Genomic DNA, 18,237 nt, shown 5'->3' with positions numbered 1-18,237 from the left:
GTTCAGAATTAATTCAACCGAATTAGACTTTTTTTTCTTTTTAATTTTCTAAACTCTTTCACCCAATGTTCTGTCCAGCTACCAAAGAGACGTCCTTCGTCCAGGCCATCAGTGCAGCGGGGGTGATGTACACGCTGACCAGAAACTGCAGTCTGGGAAATCTGGACAACTGTGGCTGTGACGTGTCAAAGAACGGAAGGATCGGTGAGGAAATCAGCAGTAAACCAGTCATTCTCAACCTGTTCTACCAAAGTGCTTCACAACTATTTTAGTAAAAAAAAAGGAAAGGGATGTTGATAAATCAACACCATGTCATCATTTACTATTATTTACTGCAAAATGTAAAGAAACTAATTTAAAAATATAAGGGCATTAAAAGAAAACAAAAATATAAGTTTTTACTAATTTTCTGTGAATTTTCGAGACGAACTTTTACCAAACTACAGATGTATTTATCTCCTAAAATTAATTAATAAAAATTAACATATAGTTGGTAATGTTTTTTTAATTGTCATTTCCATGGTTATTTTGTGTTGACAGGAGGTCCCGGCTGGTTGTGGGGGGGCTGCAGTGATAACATGGAGTTCGGGGAGAAGATCTCCAGGCAGTATGTTGATGCTCAGGAAACGGGTCAGGACTCCAGGGCTGCTGTCAATCTGCACAACAACGAGGTCGGCCGTTTGGTAGGTTTTGGTTTTTTAACCATTCGTCTGATACTGAGAGTTAACTGGGCTCGTGGTCGTGAACAGAGTAACTGACCGGGTGAGATTTCCTGATTTTTCTACAGGCTGTGAAGGCAACAGTGAAGCGCATCTGCAGATGCCACGGCATGTCAGAGAGCTGCAGCGTCCAGACCTGCTGGACACAGCTGACAGACTTCAGGGAGATCGGGAACTACCTGAAGGTCAAACACCAACAGGCCCTGAAGCTGGACATCGACAAACGGCGCATGAGAGCGGGAAACAGCGCCGACAGTCGGGGAGCCTTCGCGGAGGCGCTCGGCAGCATCCCGAACACCGAGCTGATCTACCTGGAGGACTCTCCGGACTACTGTCGGAGGAACGTCAGCATGGGCCTCTACGGCACCGAGGGCCGGGAGTGCCTGCAGCACGGGGAGGGTCTGAGCCAGTGGGAGAAGAGGAGCTGCCGCAGACTGTGCCACGAATGCGGCCTGAGAGTGGAGGAGAGACGCACCGAGGTGGTCAGCAGCTGCAACTGCAAGTTCCACTGGTGCTGCAGAGTCAACTGTGAAGACTGCCCCCAGGTGATAGTCAAACATGTGTGCGCCAGGAGGGACGCCCGAGACGGACACGGCTTCAGAAGAAGAGCCCGGGGGCCGAAGCAGTGACACACACACACACACACACACACACGTGTGAGGGTTTATATAAATGTTTTACTCTGTCTACAAACTGAGTGGCAGTATGCCCCCTGGTGGGGGCATCTCTTTCCGCCTCCATCTCTTGAACTTGTTGAATGTCTGTTTGCACTTTCTCCTCGTCTACATGTACGAGCGTTATTTTTATATTTATGATGAAGAAAAATAAAAACCATAATAATGATAAAACAAACACTGCTCCATGTCGCCTTCCATGACGTCATTTACCCCATACTCCCCAGTTACCCGTAGCTCGGCTCCCAGAGGAGGAATTAGAAGAGACTGATAGAGGATTACTAGTACAACACGGTACTTTTCACACGCGGCCGAGGTGTTGATCCGCGGCTCCTTTGATGTCGGTGTGTATTGGACTTCACAGACACATTAAGGACGGATTTCCACCAGATATTCGACCTGATAACACAGACACTCAGGCCACAGGAAACAATGGGAAATGCATCCTAATGAACCAGGGCGGCAGAGTGGGGAAGACTTTGACTGTGACACGGTGTCACAGTGAAATGGGACCGCTGTTCAGTCCAGTTAGCTTCTCACGGTCCACACAGAAAACAAAATCCATTTAAAGTCGGATCGTTTGCAAATCATGAAGCTCACGAGGAGCCGCGGCCCCGCCCACCGCCCTGAAGAGCGGACTTCCACCTCACCCCCCCTCCTCCGCCCCCTCTCCCCCATTACCTTCAGAATCTTCAGAATCCTCCTCTCAGCTGGACGTGTCATAAATCAGTCAGCCTCAGCCTCATGGGTGATGGCATGAATATTGCCTCCATCAGGGGGTCCACGCCCTGGGGGTGAGAGAGATGGGTGAGAGAGATGGGGTGTCAACGTGGAAGGTGGTAGAGAAGTGTTTACACCAGTGATGACGTAGAAACAGAAATACTTTCCTTTATTGTTATTTAATCATCTCAGAGTAACGTTACCGATGGGTCTGCGACCCCCTAGGGACTGAGCTAGGTACTGCAGGGGTGCTATTAGATTTTTGAATCTGTAAAATAAAACCACTAATAAATACATGTATATATTATTAAATGGCTTTTTTATTGAATTCAGAATAACAGGGTTAGGGTTTATAGATACATTTTACACAATGCTAAGTGTGTGTGGACTTCAGGTTTGAAAACATTGAATTTTGTGCCTGTTTTTTCAGACACTTATTTTCTCAGTATCCAAGTAAACAGTATTTACCACTGAACAGGTGGAAATACTTCTGTTTCAGAGACAACAGGTCTGTAAACTGGTACAAACTGAGGAAAAACTCCTTAAACTGTAGAAGACAACACCAATGCTTCTCCTCATCCTCTCCATCTGTCTGGTTCCCACGTCATCCTGCTGTGTATTAATGAAGGCTTCGCCCCACTGAGGGCCCCTCGTGCCCCCCCCATCACTCACCCACGTTGGCCCCACAGGAGGGAAGTGATGTGACCGTCTCAGGTCTGATGTTGTCCTGTTCATGGTTCATAATGAGACCATGACAGGAAGTTAATGACAGGACATTGACTGATGAAGTCTCTCAGTCTTCAAACCCAGAGCTGCTCCACGTTAACAGAGAATTAAAGACACGTCTGACCGTCAATACTGAAGGTGAAAAATGGTCAAAATATAAACGTCGTGTTCTCATTGTGTTTTTTCGAGAGACGACGACAATGTTTAGCAGAAATGCCATTTGTAATTTAATGACGTTGACTAGCCCCCTGCTCCTCCTCTGGGGCAGTTGTCTTGTGTCTTCCATATGTTTCCCAAACAGGAGGGAACTGGGAAACTGTGGGAGGGTGGGTGATCTCCTACATGGACCCCCCCTGGAGGACTCATACATTCACTCAGACTTGCCTGGGGGTCTGGAGGGATCTGAGGGTGATTGATCATCCCATTGTCCACATCTGCCCTCCTCTCTCACCTGGGTGTGAGATGCCGGGGAGGCCGACAGGCTGCGGCAGAGAGGACGGGGCTGCCAGCAGCTATCAGTGACATCACGCCGCCGAGACGAACCAGGAGCAGACGATTTGTATTCATGAAGGAGGAAACCAACAACCTCTGTGTTTAGAGAGACATTCAGTGACACGTGTGTGTGTGTGTGTGTGTGCACCACACGTTCAGTCTAAATTAGCAGTAAAACTCTCCTCTCTGAATCAAAGGTTGTAGTGTAACCACATGTTCTCAGAGAGTTGAGACTTTCATCTGTTGAAGGTGTGAGTCCAGACCAGAGGACAGCAGCGTGCCGGTCCTGCGGTCCTTTGGTCTGAACTCACACACGTCTGTGCTGTGGCTCAGCAACAAACAACTGAAAAACACCAGACCAGTGAAGTCACCTCACTGCTGGACTAACCATCAGAGCCAGAACCACCACACTGATGCTGCACACAGTTACAGACAACAACATGAAGTTAGCACCAAAGATTTACAGCCAAAACTGTGTCAACATTGACTTCTACAAAGTGAATCATTTCAATTCACATTCACAGTTATTTGTTGAAAACTCCACTCAACTTCATTTCAAACATACTTCCTTAACAAGGATTCTCACTGAAAAAGAACAAAATTAAAATCAGAAATTCTTTCTTACTGTGGCACAATTTAAAAAAATATATAAAATAAAAACATATATAAATATGACCTGCTGCACATCTCACTTTAGGAATAACTGCTACTTATGAATTGTTTTAAATATCTCGACTACATTTGTCATGTACTTAAAAAATCCTGTTAACAAACAACCAACAACAACGACATAAACTTCATCACCAACAAATACCTGTACTTCCTAGACCTACAGAACCTGTAGTACTATTAAAGTACTATTTACCCACAGATTTCAATTGTAATAATAAACAATGTGTGAAAAATGCCGCTACACCACCGCATTAGTGATACCCACAATGTCCACCAGAGGGCAGTGCTGTAAGGTTTACGGCTCATCCACCAACAAGAGCCTCCAAACAGCCTGAAAACGAATTCAAACCGTTTTTCTTTTTCTCACTCATCTACAAAGTTGAATTCAGTAAATTGTTGTGTAATCTTAATAAAAGTAAAGACAAATCAATAATTAACAAACTTCGGTTTAAACTACAACATACAGTATGACCGTGGTTAGAACACAAACAGCAGTGTCATAAAACAGACGTCCTCAGCATTTTCATGTAGAACAAGTAAACAACAGATGGCGCTGTTGTCAAAAGAACAACGGAGGCCGTTCATCTGCTCTGAGAAACGCATTTTATTCTCTGGTCTTGGTATTTGAAAGTACTAGTTTTACATTTAGAACTATTTGAAAGAATATCTTAAAGGAACCATGTGTAGAAACGGACAAACGGTTTCCTGGTCCATCCAGGTATTAAAGCCAAGCTGGTGAGGGGGGGGGTCAGTAGTTCTGCCCTTGACCTTCTGCCCTTCTCTCAGACACACCCTGAAGTAGAACCACAAAGATGTACTGTTGCTGATTTTGTTCCTAGCATGGGGGAATTAATGGCGAGGGAAAACTATGCTGGACAACCACCCCCCACCCCCCTCACCGCCCNTCACAACATAAAAATCCATAGTCAAGGAGACTCAGGGGACACAGAACCACAGTAAACCAATAACAATGTCACACGTGTGTTTGTGTTGGTAAAAATAGAAATAGTAAAGAGTGTGTGTGTGTTATTGTGTTTGTTTGTGTGTGTGTTTTCATCAAGTAAATAGTTGAACTTCACAAAGCGACCCTCGGGGAGGGCTTGGTGCTGACTTGAGTTTTGCTCTGCATCATTAGGCTGCTGTGCTGCAGAGTGTCCCTGGGGTGAAGGAGATGATGGTAACACACACACACACACACACTGCTGCTCACTGATGCTGCAGCCCAGACCAGACCCCCGGAGCGGAGAGCCCATGTTGTCGACCACATCCTGCAGGTCTCTGACCCACTGGTCTGGTGCAGTTTTACAGCAGAGCATCCTACTGTCGTCAGAATTATACGTCACTGTCTGGAGCCATGTATTGATTATTGTATGTGTTTCTGTCTTTACAGGCAAAACAACGGAACTGAAGATGTTTTCAGTCCAGATAGTTGGTGAGAACTGCACCAGGAAAAGAAGACAGGTGAAGCTGCAAGTCCTGAGGACTGACTTCAGATGAGTTCAAGTGTCTGGGGTAAAAAACAAAACAAAACCTGAACTCATGGTCAGTGTAAGGATTGAGGAAGACCTTGTTAACACGGTGGGTATTTTCTGCTGGCTGTTACCTTCCTTTGTTGTGAAGGTGGTCCAGCTCTGTGTTGATGCTTCACTTCCTTCATTTTCTGAAGCAGCAGATTTTCAGGTGAGCCAATGCAGAGGATCAGGTCACACTGCCTCAGCTGAGTCTCCACTGCAGACAAGGGGAAAAGTCATTACTACAAATACAACCAAACCCTTTCCAGGTTCAGAGTTTGAAGTAAGTTCACAGGTATAACTGAGAGTAAAAATATTAGCTCTGTGGCCTGAGGCAGAGAAACAGGAGTTGTAACATCATTCCTCAACAAGCATAAAGAAAACCCAGTTGTTGGAGTCCTTCAGTTATTCCTATCTAACCATCAGTGTGAAGTGACAGACATCATGTACAATCATGTAGCTCTTCATCACTGACATCCACAGGCAGGGTGGAGGTGAGCAACAGTTGCCCTCAGAGTAATTCCCTCTTAGCGGTTCCATTTAAATATAACATATCAGCCACAGCATGTATTTGCATGTTAGTAAATCATCAGGAACACCTTCACTCACGTGCCAGTTGGTTCATGCTGTTGGACAAGGACTCCAGCTGTTCCAGTACGTCTTCAAAACCCATGTTAGCAACAGACATTTCCTTGTCTGTGATGTTTTCCATCTGCAAGAAATAAATGCAAAAAAAAGCTTTTAACAAAACAAATAAACAACGGTTACACATTTAAACCCAATCACCTGACAGAGTTTAAGCAATTAACCATGTCAATTAAAAAAAACACATTCCTTGTTCACCAGTTTATTTTCTCATATGAACAAAGAAAATACATTTCACCACATTAGAACCTAAAATCACAAAAACATCAGCAAATACAAATGAACAATTTGCGGAACTCAATCATTGGGTTTTTACGTTGAACCTTAAAGTCAGAACTGACTGCCATGTTAACACCACGCTGCTTTATCAACTTCACTTCTTTTCTGCCCAGTGACGCAGTAGAAGTTGTAGTCATCAGATGTGAGTGAGTGGAGCAGCAGCAGCAGCAGCAGAGTCAGGACATTTACTGGTCTTCTGGTCACGGTCTCCGTACACAGCAGCTCTGCACCGGCTCTGGGCTTCCTCCAGGTTCTGCATGAGAATTCTAGGCTCAGGATTGGTCCGCTGCGCTGCCATGTCATAGGCCATCCATGTCAGCTTGACTATGGAAGATGAGGTCATTTATAGTTGACTCAACTTTAACTCAAGTTAAAGTTACAAAGATTTTTATAGAAATTATTAATGTAAGTAAAATACACAAAATGAAATAAAATAATGTTCCACTTCTCATTATAACACTAATATTTTTAAATTATCTTTATGTTCACTATTGACGACAGACATTATATACACCAATATTATATACAATAATTAATATATTTTACTGGTCCTCAAGGTTTTACACCAAGGGTGAGATTTTTATACAGCATGTGTACAAAGAGTTAAACGGTAAAAATGTCCCCAACATTTCACATTTATGAAGTTTACACTGCCACAAACTTTGTTATAGTTATGGAATTAACTTGTTTCGTAAAAATAAAATTAAATAAATAAAAATACAGATATTAATTGTATTAGTAAAGACAGTAACCTACGGTGTTTGTGTGCGCCTACGTACGTGTAATATTTTCGGTAATTTCGATCATTTTCTCTAAATCGTTGTTCAGGTTCAGTGTTTCGTCCTTATTTCCACAGCAGCGCAGAGGAGACGACGGTTCCATGTTGATAATTGTCGACGGTTCTCAGGCTAACGGTTAGCCCCAACGGCTAAGTCCTGACGACAGGTGACAGTGACGACGATAAATGTCCGTTTGACTCTTGAAAATTAAGGTTTTCTCACAATATTAGTTTAGTTAATAAAAGTAAAGTTAATAGAAATACGTCTTAAAAAATACAACTTAAGTTTTAAAACGACGGTTCAAATGGACACAAATGTTTGTTTCCTGAAAACTGTTAAACTATTCAAAAGTTTAAAATACTCACGGATTTTCTTCAGACGAGATCCCGCTGTAACTGAGGGAAAATGCATTACACATTTAAATTTTTATTTCAGGACATATTCAACACCACAGTTTTAAAAAGGGTTTATGCTGATTGCGTACAAACAAACCTTTTTTGTGGTACAATATGACAAAATTATATTTTGTAAATTATAGCGAGTTAAAAGTTACGAACACGATCTCGCTGAAGTCTCGCGGTGACAGAACATTGAGCAGCGTCGCCATTTTATATTTATCATGGTGCGTTAACGTGTTAGATTGAATGTTTAACAATTATAAATAACCACATGTATTTTATTACCTCTTCTATGTAGGTTTTATTTATTTCTCACGACCAAATATTGTCTCAGCTCATATATAAGTGTGGTCTTGTGTAGTAATATCTTCATATTGCAGTATAATGTCGTACGTTTTATGGATTCTATTTATGAGTATTATAGGCTAATGCTAAATATGACATTCTAAGTATCTAAATAGAATAAAGTCAGTTTAATGTCAAAGATAAAGAAAACCTTCAACATCTACTGTAAATCTATATTTTGTGCTTTGCTAAAAATGTATAAAACATGAATATATTTTTCTGCACTTTGAAGGATTATAATAATAAGTATCAGATTATCTGTTGTTTTTAAGACAAAGCAGGAGAGAGAAGTTATTCTAATGTCCAGACTTCTCTAAGTAAAAAAAACAAAACAATATTAGATTAAGAGTGAAGAAAACCTGTGGCAACAGGGAATGGGGAGGTGGGAAGATCTTACCTGAGAAACCAGCCAATCAAAGGCAAAGGGGTGTTACCTGGGAAACAGATAAAGTCAGTGTGACGGATGACATTTTGACATAAGCCAAGGGCAAATAGTAAACAAAGAGGTAAAGAGGAGTAGCCTCGTACCTGGAAACCTCCAGATCCTCCTCTCTTTGACTCTGACCTGGGACTTTAAGGGCTGATCCCTAGAAGGTGAGAAGGAACTTTACCATGTCTTCATTTGAGAGCCAGGGCCAGTCTCCTCCTCGCTGTGGCCCCCAGTTCCCCAGTCTTGGACAGGAGCCTCCTGAGCTCAGCATGTACAGCGACTGCTACTACCCTCCTCCCTCACTGCCGAGTCCTCAGCGCACGACTCCGACCTCCTACGACCTCAGCGACTACGCGGCCTCCTCTCCAAACCCATACCTCTGGTTCAACGGCTCGGGGATCAATGCACCGCCGTACCTGGCTACCACCGGTCCCTCTGGAAACCCCGGTCCTCCTTTTGTCCCTCAGCACTATGGTATGCAGAGGTCTTACCTGGGCCCAGCCGGGGCAGGGGGGCACGGGGGAGAGATGGGCTGGTTTTCTTTGCCATCACAAGAAGATCTGATGAAACTGGTCCGGCCGCCGTACTCCTACTCTGCGTTGATTGCTATGGCCATCCATGGAGCACCTGACAAGAGACTGACCCTGAGTCAGATTTACCAGTATGTCGCTGACAATTTCCCATTTTACAACAAGAGTAAAGCGGGCTGGCAGAACTCCATCAGACACAACCTGTCACTCAACGACTGCTTCAAGAAAGTCCCAAGAGATGAGGACGATCCAGGTAATGTTTTTAAAAAATCAAATTATTTTTATTTACCAAGTTATGTATCTAGGTAGAATATTTATTTTCAAATGAATTAAATCTGCTTCTGTTTGTCTGAAACATTATCACAGGAAAAGGCAACTACTGGACACTGGACCCAAACTGTGAGAAGATGTTTGACAACGGAAACTTCCGCCGCAAAAGAAAGAGAAAGTCTGATTCCATCTCAGGTGGTGAGAACAGTTCCAGAGCTGCAGAGTCAGGTGACAGTGACAGAGGCAGCCCCAAGCCTCTAGGAAACCCTGCCATCAATATCTCACCCACGCACGACAGGATCCCGTCCCCGTCATCAGGTCCCACTCCGTGTCTAAGCAGCTTCCTGTCTGAGATGTCTGGAGTGACCTCGACATCGGCCAGTGAGGTGGGAGCTGATGTGTTGAACAGGCCGCTGCCGATCAACCTCCCTCTAGACGGGCCCAGACCTGCTCAGCACGGGAGCTTCAGTAATTACTCCCCCAACTCAGTCGGCCCAGAGTGGGTCGCACAAGTACCAGCGCCCCCTGTGCTCTCCTCTTCGCCGACCCACTCTTCTCTAGGCTACAGCAGTCCCATTCTCAGTCAGTACAGTGGCTCCAACGGGCATTTTTACCCCACACTGAGTTCTACAGGAATCATATATCAGCGGGAAGGCACAGAGGTTTAAGACGAGAGAATGAAAAAACTAGTTTGAAAAGACTTTTATATGAAACTGTAGTTGTTTGGTTACTTGGTGGTTTAGGAAAAGGTCTGTTGTGAAAAACAAAACAAAAAAACACACAGTGAGCCGCTGTGTGTGACAGCGGAGGAAGAAGACTCTGATTCTCACAGAAGCAGCTGAGTCGGCGGTCTCCGTCCCTGAGACTGCCGTCGGCCATGCTATCTGATCCACAGTCAGCTTTTATTCACTCTCAAACCCGTCTCTATCTAGATCTGACTCTGACTACGACCAGATTCTCTTGGTGATGTGCTGACATCAGGGCATTCCACGCTGGGTTTCTCACACAAATGTAACACTCAGACAGCACATTTAGCAGAGTGGATAAATAACACCGTCGTCGACAAACGGTGTGAGGGAGTGTTTTTATGGCTAAATGAAAAACAAACCAGGGGTTGGATCTTTGTAAATACATCCACGTGTTGTGTAACGTTAAACATTTATATTGTTGGTTTGTTGTTAATTCTTGATGTGTTTGTTTGATGTTTGATGACATTTTTGTTATGAATAAAATACTTTCCGACTTCACAACTGCAGTTTTATTTGTCTACTTTATTTCCTGAGAGAATCAACATTTATGACACCGTCAGGAACGTACACACACACACACACGTCCCTGCTGGACACACATCAACGTGTGCGTGTGGCTCCTTGTTGTCAGTTCGTTGACGACCCCTGGTAAACAATTACTGACAGAAAACAGTCCAACAGCAGTGACTACAGTAGTAGTGCAGAGGAACCAGACCTGGCTGTGAGTGATAGTTAACTGATTCTCTGAAACAGCAGAAAAACTCTCTTCACTCATCTAAACACTTCACTTCATCATCTCTGTCACACGATCCGAACACAGATACTGCTGAGAGGATGGAGGTGGGATATACTGGAGCGAAGAAAAAGAATTCACCTGCAGAGTGGAAACGTTTCAGAAAGAAAAACCTGGAGCAAAAATCAGGAAAGCTTTAACGTTAGATGAACACGTCACACTTCACTGCACCGAAACTCAGTCCTCGTTCTTTTTCACCTCCACTTCATTAAAAATGTGACACAATGTTTTTTACTAGGCTGAAAGAGCAGAAAAACTTTAACAAACAAAAAATATATAAGAACAAGAAACATTTCCCTTCACAAAAATTACATTCTTTCCAAAATATATTTCACACTTGTTATTTACTGTTATATTTACTGTTAGCCCAATACGTGTGTTAATTTCATTTGACCAGACTAAAATCCCAAACACATTTTGTTTGACAGTTTTCACATAAAAACTGAAGAAAAAAATGTGATTATATTCAACAATACATTAAAATTGAAATGAACAAGAAAAAAAGACAAGTTTTAATAATTCAGTGCTTGGTACTTTCTCTATCAGTGTGACCTTCACCAACAGTGACCTGTTCCGTTCCGTTCTGTTCTGTTTTACAGTTATCCTTACCATGTTATTTAGATAAATATAAATGCTTGGATTGGTGTCAGCCTTAGGCCTTTATTTACCCTGAAACACAGGCAGCATGACAGCATTTACACAAAACACTGGGGGAAAAGGAAAGAAGGAACGAAGAGAAGAAAGAAAGGAAAAACAAGGGCTGAAAGAAAGTAAGAAAAAGGAAGTAGATAAAGAAAATAGTAGAGAAAAAATGAAGAAAAAAGAAAAGCTGTGGTGTGCCTCGACAGGCAGCAGGAAAATCTAATCTGTGTTAGTGTTTGGGGATTAGGAGGTCAACCTGAACACATTTGCATAACTGATTTCAAAACAAGTGATGAAGTCGGAGATCGAATGTCCTGCCTCATTAGCGGAGTCGGGGTGAAAGCAGCTGTCACATGACCTGCCGTGTCCCAGCAGCCCCGGCTGTCATCTGTCACTCTGCCAAGTCCATAAAAAGTTGGAGGGAAAAACACCGAGAGACGGTCGTCCTGGACAGTTCTATACACTTTCCTCTGATTGGTGCACAATGACATCACTGACACCTGTCACTCTGTCAAACCAGCACTGGCCCCCTGATGCCCCCNTACCCTCTGCTGTCTTGTTCACACAGTTTGAGGAGGATGCAAATTTGTAACTGTTGTTCACATGACTGATGGGAACGTCAAGGTTCAGGGGAGAATCCTGCTCCAGATGGAGAGCCACAGATAAGTCGGGGGAAAAACCTGAGGGATTTACTGCACAGAGAACGTCTTATTCTATAGTCCATCCAGGTCTGATCAAACACAGCCTCACCGTGAGCTTCAGTTCACGTCATGTACGTTGGAAAGGTAAGTAAACGTTCTGGTGATATCGCTAATATCAACAAGTAGTCCCACACTCACACACCCACGACGGTGATGATGGAGCCAAACACGGAGAACTAGCGCCAAAATGTAGCCTCCAAGAAAAACAGCAGCTGGTTTAAGGCTTAAAGGCACAGTTCAATAATGTGGTCTCCTGGAGCGACCTTGACCTTATGACATCACAGCTCTGTGACTGACTAAAACACACACACACACGCACACCTCGTTCATCAGTCTGCTGAAAGAACTGACATCTATCACTTATTGACACATCTCAACATCAACGTCAACATCAACGTCAACATCTTCATCGAACGTCTTCTCGTTTTCACTGGTGGTGAAATCCTTCCTCCGTCAGCTGACTGATGGTGGCTGCCCCGTGGTAAAAGCCAATATACATGTAATGTGGAGCACAGTGTGTGTGTGTGTGTGTGTGTGTGTGTGTAGGAAGAGCACAGCATCCATCAATCACATGTTACTGTAACTATAGCGCCTCCTTGCCCCCGGCAGTAGAATTATTGCTCAACAGAGTGATATGATTAAAACCTATAAATCCTCACCTCCACCTGCTGCCTGGCTCGTGGCAGTCTTCCACACACCTGTCGAACTAACGGAATGCGCCCACACACACACTCCAGAGAGAGTGTGTGTGTGTGTGTACGTGTTGGTGCAGAGCATAAAAGTGTATGATGTTTATAATATAAACTAAGACAGGGAACCTTTAGAGCAGAGACCTAATGCACGAGGCGAGTGTGTTTGAACCAACTGCCCTGATTGGGGGGGAGGGGGGACAATATATTTCCCCCCTGACCGTGTACTAGACAAAGTACTCTGAAGGCTCTGAGTAGTAGTAAATCTGATGGGGTTAAATGACGTTCTCTGCTCAGTGATGCACTCGTTCACCTCCCAGTACTGAGGGCTAACTGTTCTGGTACCAGATCAACCCAAAACACACACACACACACACGCGCCTTCTGAATTTACTAAAACAGTGGTGTCCTATCGAGGCTGTTTAGTAAACGGCAGCAGAGGACGTCCAGCCTGGAGACATGTTGTCATGCCCTCTGCTCCAGCCGTGCATTATGCTTGATGTGTAAACACGCAGACACACGCACGCAGAGGATGAAAGGGATGCAGCTTCAGCTCGCCTTTCGTCTGGAAGTCACTGGACTCCCCTCAGCTCTGCTGTTCTTCAGAAAGGTCAGAGGAACCTGCCGTCATCTGTGGTGGTGACGACTGCTGACGGTCACAAATCACCACACACACACACACACACACACCAAAGTCTCACGTTCAAATAAACTCCAAAGAAACCCACTCTTGTCGACTAAGAGGTTTTTTTAGTCCCAGTCTTTGAAAAAAAAAACCAAACTGTGCGAAGTCTAAAAATACGGTGACGTGGTCCAACACGTGGCCCCGGAAACAAAATCCAGAAGTACAAGTCCCAGTTTGTCAGGGTCCGTTGGAGGGTCCCTGAGTGAGGACCAGAGACGGCGTCCTCCTCTGAGGCGTGCTGCTGCGTTCTGGAGTCTCACACTGATGTCCCACCACAGACATGGCTTATATACAGATTTGGAGAAAAGTGAAGTTTAAAGACAAACACAGAGCGCAGTACGAGTGTGTATATATGAATCATTGTTATTTCACCCTAAAATATTTTCCATGTCAACACACAGTAAACATGGTGATATGAACACAGGGTTTTCCAATGAGGGAGGGAGAGGAAGAGGAGAAGGAGTAAAGGGGGGGGGGGAGTATCCTGTCCCACACTCACTGGACTGTTTCAGGGGCAGGGGGTGAGGTGAGGGTGAGGGTGAGGTGAGGGTGAGGGTGCCGTATACTCCCCTTTACTACTGACTGCTACACAGCTATGGATAAATTAGTTGTGATTAGGAGTTGTGTGAATGGACGGGGGTGAGGGAGGGGTGTGACCCACGGGTGAGACCCAGTCAGTGCTCACCTTCATGTGGTCCAAACTATGACTCCAGTAAATCCTGGCCGTCATCAGCCTCCTCATCTGTTTTGCCAACAACCAACAACCAGTCATCCATGGATTCAACGGAGGGGTGACAGGTTGGTGGGAGGAGGAGGGGGTGAGGGGGGGGAGGGTGGAACAGGAGTCAGCCCTGACCACTCTCTCACCCTATAATACACACAAGTATACAGGTCACATGACCTCGCTGTCAGTACATGCTAACGTAGCTAATCAGCTAATCAGTAGCTAATCAGTACGTCCACAGTACAGTAGTGTGTACTGTGTTGGTCAACACATTTACCACAACTGCCACCTTTTTTATATTTTTTATATATTATATTTAGTACTGAGTATCTAAAGATTATTTCCAACAGTAGGTTACCCCCCCCCCCCACAAAAGGCTTCAGGGCCACACACCAGCACAGTCAGTATGAGTCATGTGACCTAAGGTGACATCGACTAATTCCTATTTTCATTTACATTTCTCTGGCCTCCTTTTCATAAACTGCATGTCTCTGCAAGTGTCTGCATGGGGGTGGGAAGGAGGGGTGAGGAACGAGGTGAGGGGGTGGTTAAGGGGGTTTACACACTAAGTCTGCATCAACAGTGCACGTGCCAGATCCGTATTTTGGTGGTGACACGGTCCATTTGCAGCAGCTGTCCTACAGTTGAAGAACATCTTTCTGGAAACGTCTTTTCTTAAGTTCCAGCCACTCAATTTAAAACAATAAAAAAAACCACAACACTTAAAGACGACAATCACCAACAAACCACCAACACCAGACACACGTCACTGTGTAAAAACCATAACTACACACGTGAGTGAGGTGAGCAGGTGTGTCCTGCTGTAGGTGCAGCATTTACTAAGGTAAGAGTCCATCTAGTGGTCACAGGGAGAAACTGTCAAGACTTCACATTTGCAGCGTTCAGTCTCATTAATGCAACAAACACGGTGATGTTTCCCAGAGTGCACTGCGTCAGAGTCGTACCCTGTTTCCCCCTCTGCCCTCATAATCAATCCACTGTACGTCATCAATGACGGCCAATTATTGGATGAACAGACAAGCAGGGAGGTCATGTGACCAAGGATCCATAAGTTTGTTTGTTTGGTTTTTAAAATGGACGCTCTCAAAAATGCTGTTAGTGAAAAGACTGATGCTAGGCTAACGCTTTCATTACGCAAACACGTTTGGTTAAAAACCCACAGAAATATTTCCATATAACTGAGGCCCAGGAAGGCTGCCTGTGGCTGGGTAACTGTGACTCCCTGGGAGGGTGAGAGAGGGAGAGAGGGAGAGAGAAAATAATAAGATAGTGTCAGAAAAATGTAATGGGGGAGGAGGGGGAGCTGAAGGGGGGAGGAAAATGTGTACTGAGAAGAGGAGCCATCTGGAGGAACAGAGATGGAACACAGTCAATGACTTGACTCTCACAGGGTGGTCATTAAAACTGAACATTTCTCTCCTGTTCAACTATTGACTTGTGGCCGACTGTGGAACTGCAGCACAAGCAGATTCAACGGAAGTTCGATCAGAAATCTACAAATAATAGTTTAATAGATGATATAAAAACAGTTCACCAGCCAATCACAGGGTCACAAACAACCAGTGAACAATCTAACCAGTGACCTTCCTGCTGTAAGGCAAAGGCATTAAACACCCTCCCACTGCATTACCCAGAGAAGGTGAAAACATTTTCAGTGAGAAGTCACTGGTTCATCTAACATTGAGACTTTATAGGAACAACATTCTGCTGCTGGTACTTTTCTTATCTGCGTGGTACCGTTTCAGTCTAACGTCAGAGTATTGTTTTTATTCTTAGTTGAGCAAAAAGCACTTTTAACAACCGCTCCTTGCGATGGCCATTACTGTTACCTTGGTAACCAACCTCATCCATCCATCCATCTGTTCCTGTAATTAAATGCTGAATAGAAATATAAAAGTACGGTGGCCACAAAGACACATTAATTAGCAGTTCAGTTGAAATCCTCCAGGTGGGGACAACACCACCCAAGAAGAACTTTGTGTCTAATTGTTGTCAGCGCAGACACAGAGACGTGCGACTGCCGTCAGCCTCCTGATCCCTCCACTCCCACTGGGCCTTTCAACAGTTCCTGACTAAATCAACGGCTGCTCACTGATTGGTGCTTCTGCAGCCGGAGGTAAACCATTGGCTGGTGTGTGTGTGTGAGGAGGAATTTTCCACAGAACAGAGTTTATCCTACAGTTGCCACAGGTTAAATCTACTGCATATTCAACAGCATCAGTGAGTGAAATACTAGGCCCTTTAAGAACACTGGACTAGTACAGGTGGAGTAGATGACTAGTACAGACGTACTAGAAGTAATTTGTGAATCTGAGCTATAGAAATAAAACTGACTTTACTTGATTTGACTAGTACTGGACTAGTACTGGACTAGTAGTGGACTAGTACTGGACTAGTCCTGGACTAGTACTGGACTACACAGGACTCGTGCATTAAGAGTACATACATGACTAGTACAGGAGGAGTACTGAACTGCAGTCTGTAGTTACAGTTAGTGGATCATTACTGTCTGATAAACTGGTCAATATTTGAGTTTTATGAATTTTAAATTCTGACATGTACAGCTGGTAAAAAATAAAACTGTAAAAAAAAAGAGTTAAAAAATGAATGGATGTTAAAGAAGTTGTATTCTATTTTATTACAGTACCAATGCAGTACTGATGGAGTACTGATGAAGTACTGATGAAGTACTGATGACAGCTCTAATGACCTGAGGTGGCGAGGTCTTAAAGTGCTACACTGTGACACTGATACTATTATTGTATCAACATTAAATTTGCCTAGAACTAAATGTATGGTTTTAGTCCCTGAGGATGAAAGGATGGAGGCAGCACACACACACACACACACACACGTGGAGACCAACAGTAACAGACTGTTGAAGTCATGCAAATTCCCTGTGCTCTGGCAGCTACAGTGCACATCAAAGTGCACGACTGACTCAGCTGCTGTTTTTAACGAAGGAACTCTGAAAATGTCGCTTTGTTCCACCGGGAGTCACAGCATCGAAAACCTCAGGAGAAGAAATGCCCCCCTCATCCCCCCCCACGGCCCCCAGGACTGTCTTTTTAATTAGGGGATCTCTCTGATGCACCAGCAGCAGTGGTGTGGGTTCTATTCCCGGTCCCAAACAGAATGTTCTTCTCTGCCTTATGAACACTGTCTTCAAATGGTTCTGGTTCTACCAGAGGATTTCTGCCGCTCCAGGGACCAGGTGACCAGTGTTCAGTCACACAGTAACTACAGAGAGATCTTGGCAGAGCATGTTATTAAAAAGTTGACTACTTTGAAAAGAGAATTTAAATTTCTTCTCCAGAGACAAAAAAGAAGTGCCCACGGCTGGGCTGCAGGGGGAGCTGGAGGGCACAGAAAGAGTTGAGATGAAAAAACATATTCAAAATCTTAAAAAGGCAAGACAGCCTTTTAAAGACAACAGGAGTCACAGAGGTGACCAGGAGAACCAGGTTCCACAGGTTCTACCAGAGCCCGTCCAGGACCAGTTTAGTCAGGACTAAAGACACCAACTCTATGAAGAGACATTTCCACTCAGAAACACTGACCTCTAGCTGCTGTGGACGTATCTGAATCAGAAACATAAATCACTGCTGAGTGTCTTTAACAACTGTGGCTCAGACTGTCAGGACCAGGACCAGGACCAGGACTTGGACCAGGACTTCATCATCTGGTCTACTGTGGACTATTTAATCTGACTGATCAGATCAAACCTCCAAACTGTTTGATAATCCCAGTTTATTCAAGGCTCCAAACGGAGCAGAACAACTGGAAATGTTCAAGTTAAAGCTGAGAAGAATCTTCAGGTTCAGTTTCTACTGTTTAATCTAAAAATGTTCTTTAGACTTCAAATTAAAACCAATTACATGACGGATGAAGAGACATACAGTGTTTGACCACCAGGGGGTTACACCTGGACAGAAACACATCAACTAGTTAGTGACCAATTACCTCCACCTGTTCATGTTGGGGAATTTGGTTTCAGCTGCTGGAGAGCCCACAGTGGAGTCTCATTAGACCTTATTAGGCAA

The 18,237-nt window shown here is 44.2% G+C and overlaps 3 protein-coding genes across 9 annotated transcripts; 2 read left to right on the top strand and 1 right to left on the bottom strand.

The window, feature by feature from the left end:
• The first annotated feature begins 22 nt into the window (after nt 1-22).
• Nucleotides 23-2,053, top strand: LOC103391415 (protein Wnt-8c-like). The gene is made up of 3 exons (XM_017039439.2): nt 23-204; nt 541-683; nt 788-2,053. The coding sequence occupies exons 1-3, from the start codon at nt 66-68 to the stop codon at nt 1,346-1,348; spliced, it is 843 nt and encodes a 280-aa protein (XP_016894928.2). The 5' UTR covers nt 23-65; the 3' UTR covers nt 1,349-2,053.
• A 3-nt stretch (nt 2,054-2,056) lies between these two features.
• On the bottom strand, nt 2,057-7,880 carry LOC103391392 (uncharacterized). 7 transcript variants are annotated; one of them, XR_003052029.1, is made up of 5 exons: nt 7,710-7,880; nt 7,583-7,612; nt 6,124-6,226; nt 5,607-5,731; nt 5,022-5,510 (listed from the first exon to the last, which is right to left on the bottom strand). XR_003052029.1 is itself a non-coding variant. In XM_025063294.1 (4 exons), the coding sequence occupies exons 2-4, from the start codon at nt 6,224-6,226 to the stop codon at nt 2,113-2,115; spliced, it is 297 nt and encodes a 98-aa protein (XP_024919062.1). In that variant the 5' UTR covers nt 7,583-7,880; the 3' UTR covers nt 2,057-2,112. The 7 variants fall into 7 exon arrangements, 3 of the variants coding, with proteins under 3 accessions (XP_024919062.1, XP_024919063.1, XP_024919064.1); XM_025063294.1 differs by lacking the exon at nt 5,022-5,510 and adding an exon at nt 2,057-2,181 and having other exon boundaries at nt 7,583-7,880; XR_003052030.1 differs by lacking the exon at nt 5,022-5,510 and adding an exon at nt 2,191-3,427 and having other exon boundaries at nt 7,583-7,880.
• Nucleotides 7,881-7,911: 31 nt separating this feature from the next.
• On the top strand, nt 7,912-10,440 carry foxi3b (forkhead box I3b). Its single transcript, XM_008327636.3, has 2 exons — nt 7,912-9,173; nt 9,287-10,440. The coding sequence occupies exons 1-2, from the start codon at nt 8,573-8,575 to the stop codon at nt 9,856-9,858; spliced, it is 1,173 nt and encodes a 390-aa protein (XP_008325858.1). The 5' UTR covers nt 7,912-8,572; the 3' UTR covers nt 9,859-10,440.
• The last annotated feature ends 7,797 nt before the right edge of the window (nt 10,441-18,237 follow it).

This window comes from Cynoglossus semilaevis, chromosome 15 (assembly GCF_000523025.1).
Source record: "Cynoglossus semilaevis isolate Cse_v1.0 chromosome 15, Cse_v1.0, whole genome shotgun sequence".
Taxonomy (NCBI): Eukaryota; Metazoa; Chordata; class Actinopteri; order Pleuronectiformes; family Cynoglossidae; genus Cynoglossus; species Cynoglossus semilaevis.
The sequence above is the reverse complement of the archived record's forward strand: the minus strand, read 5'-3'. Positions and strand labels throughout refer to the sequence as shown.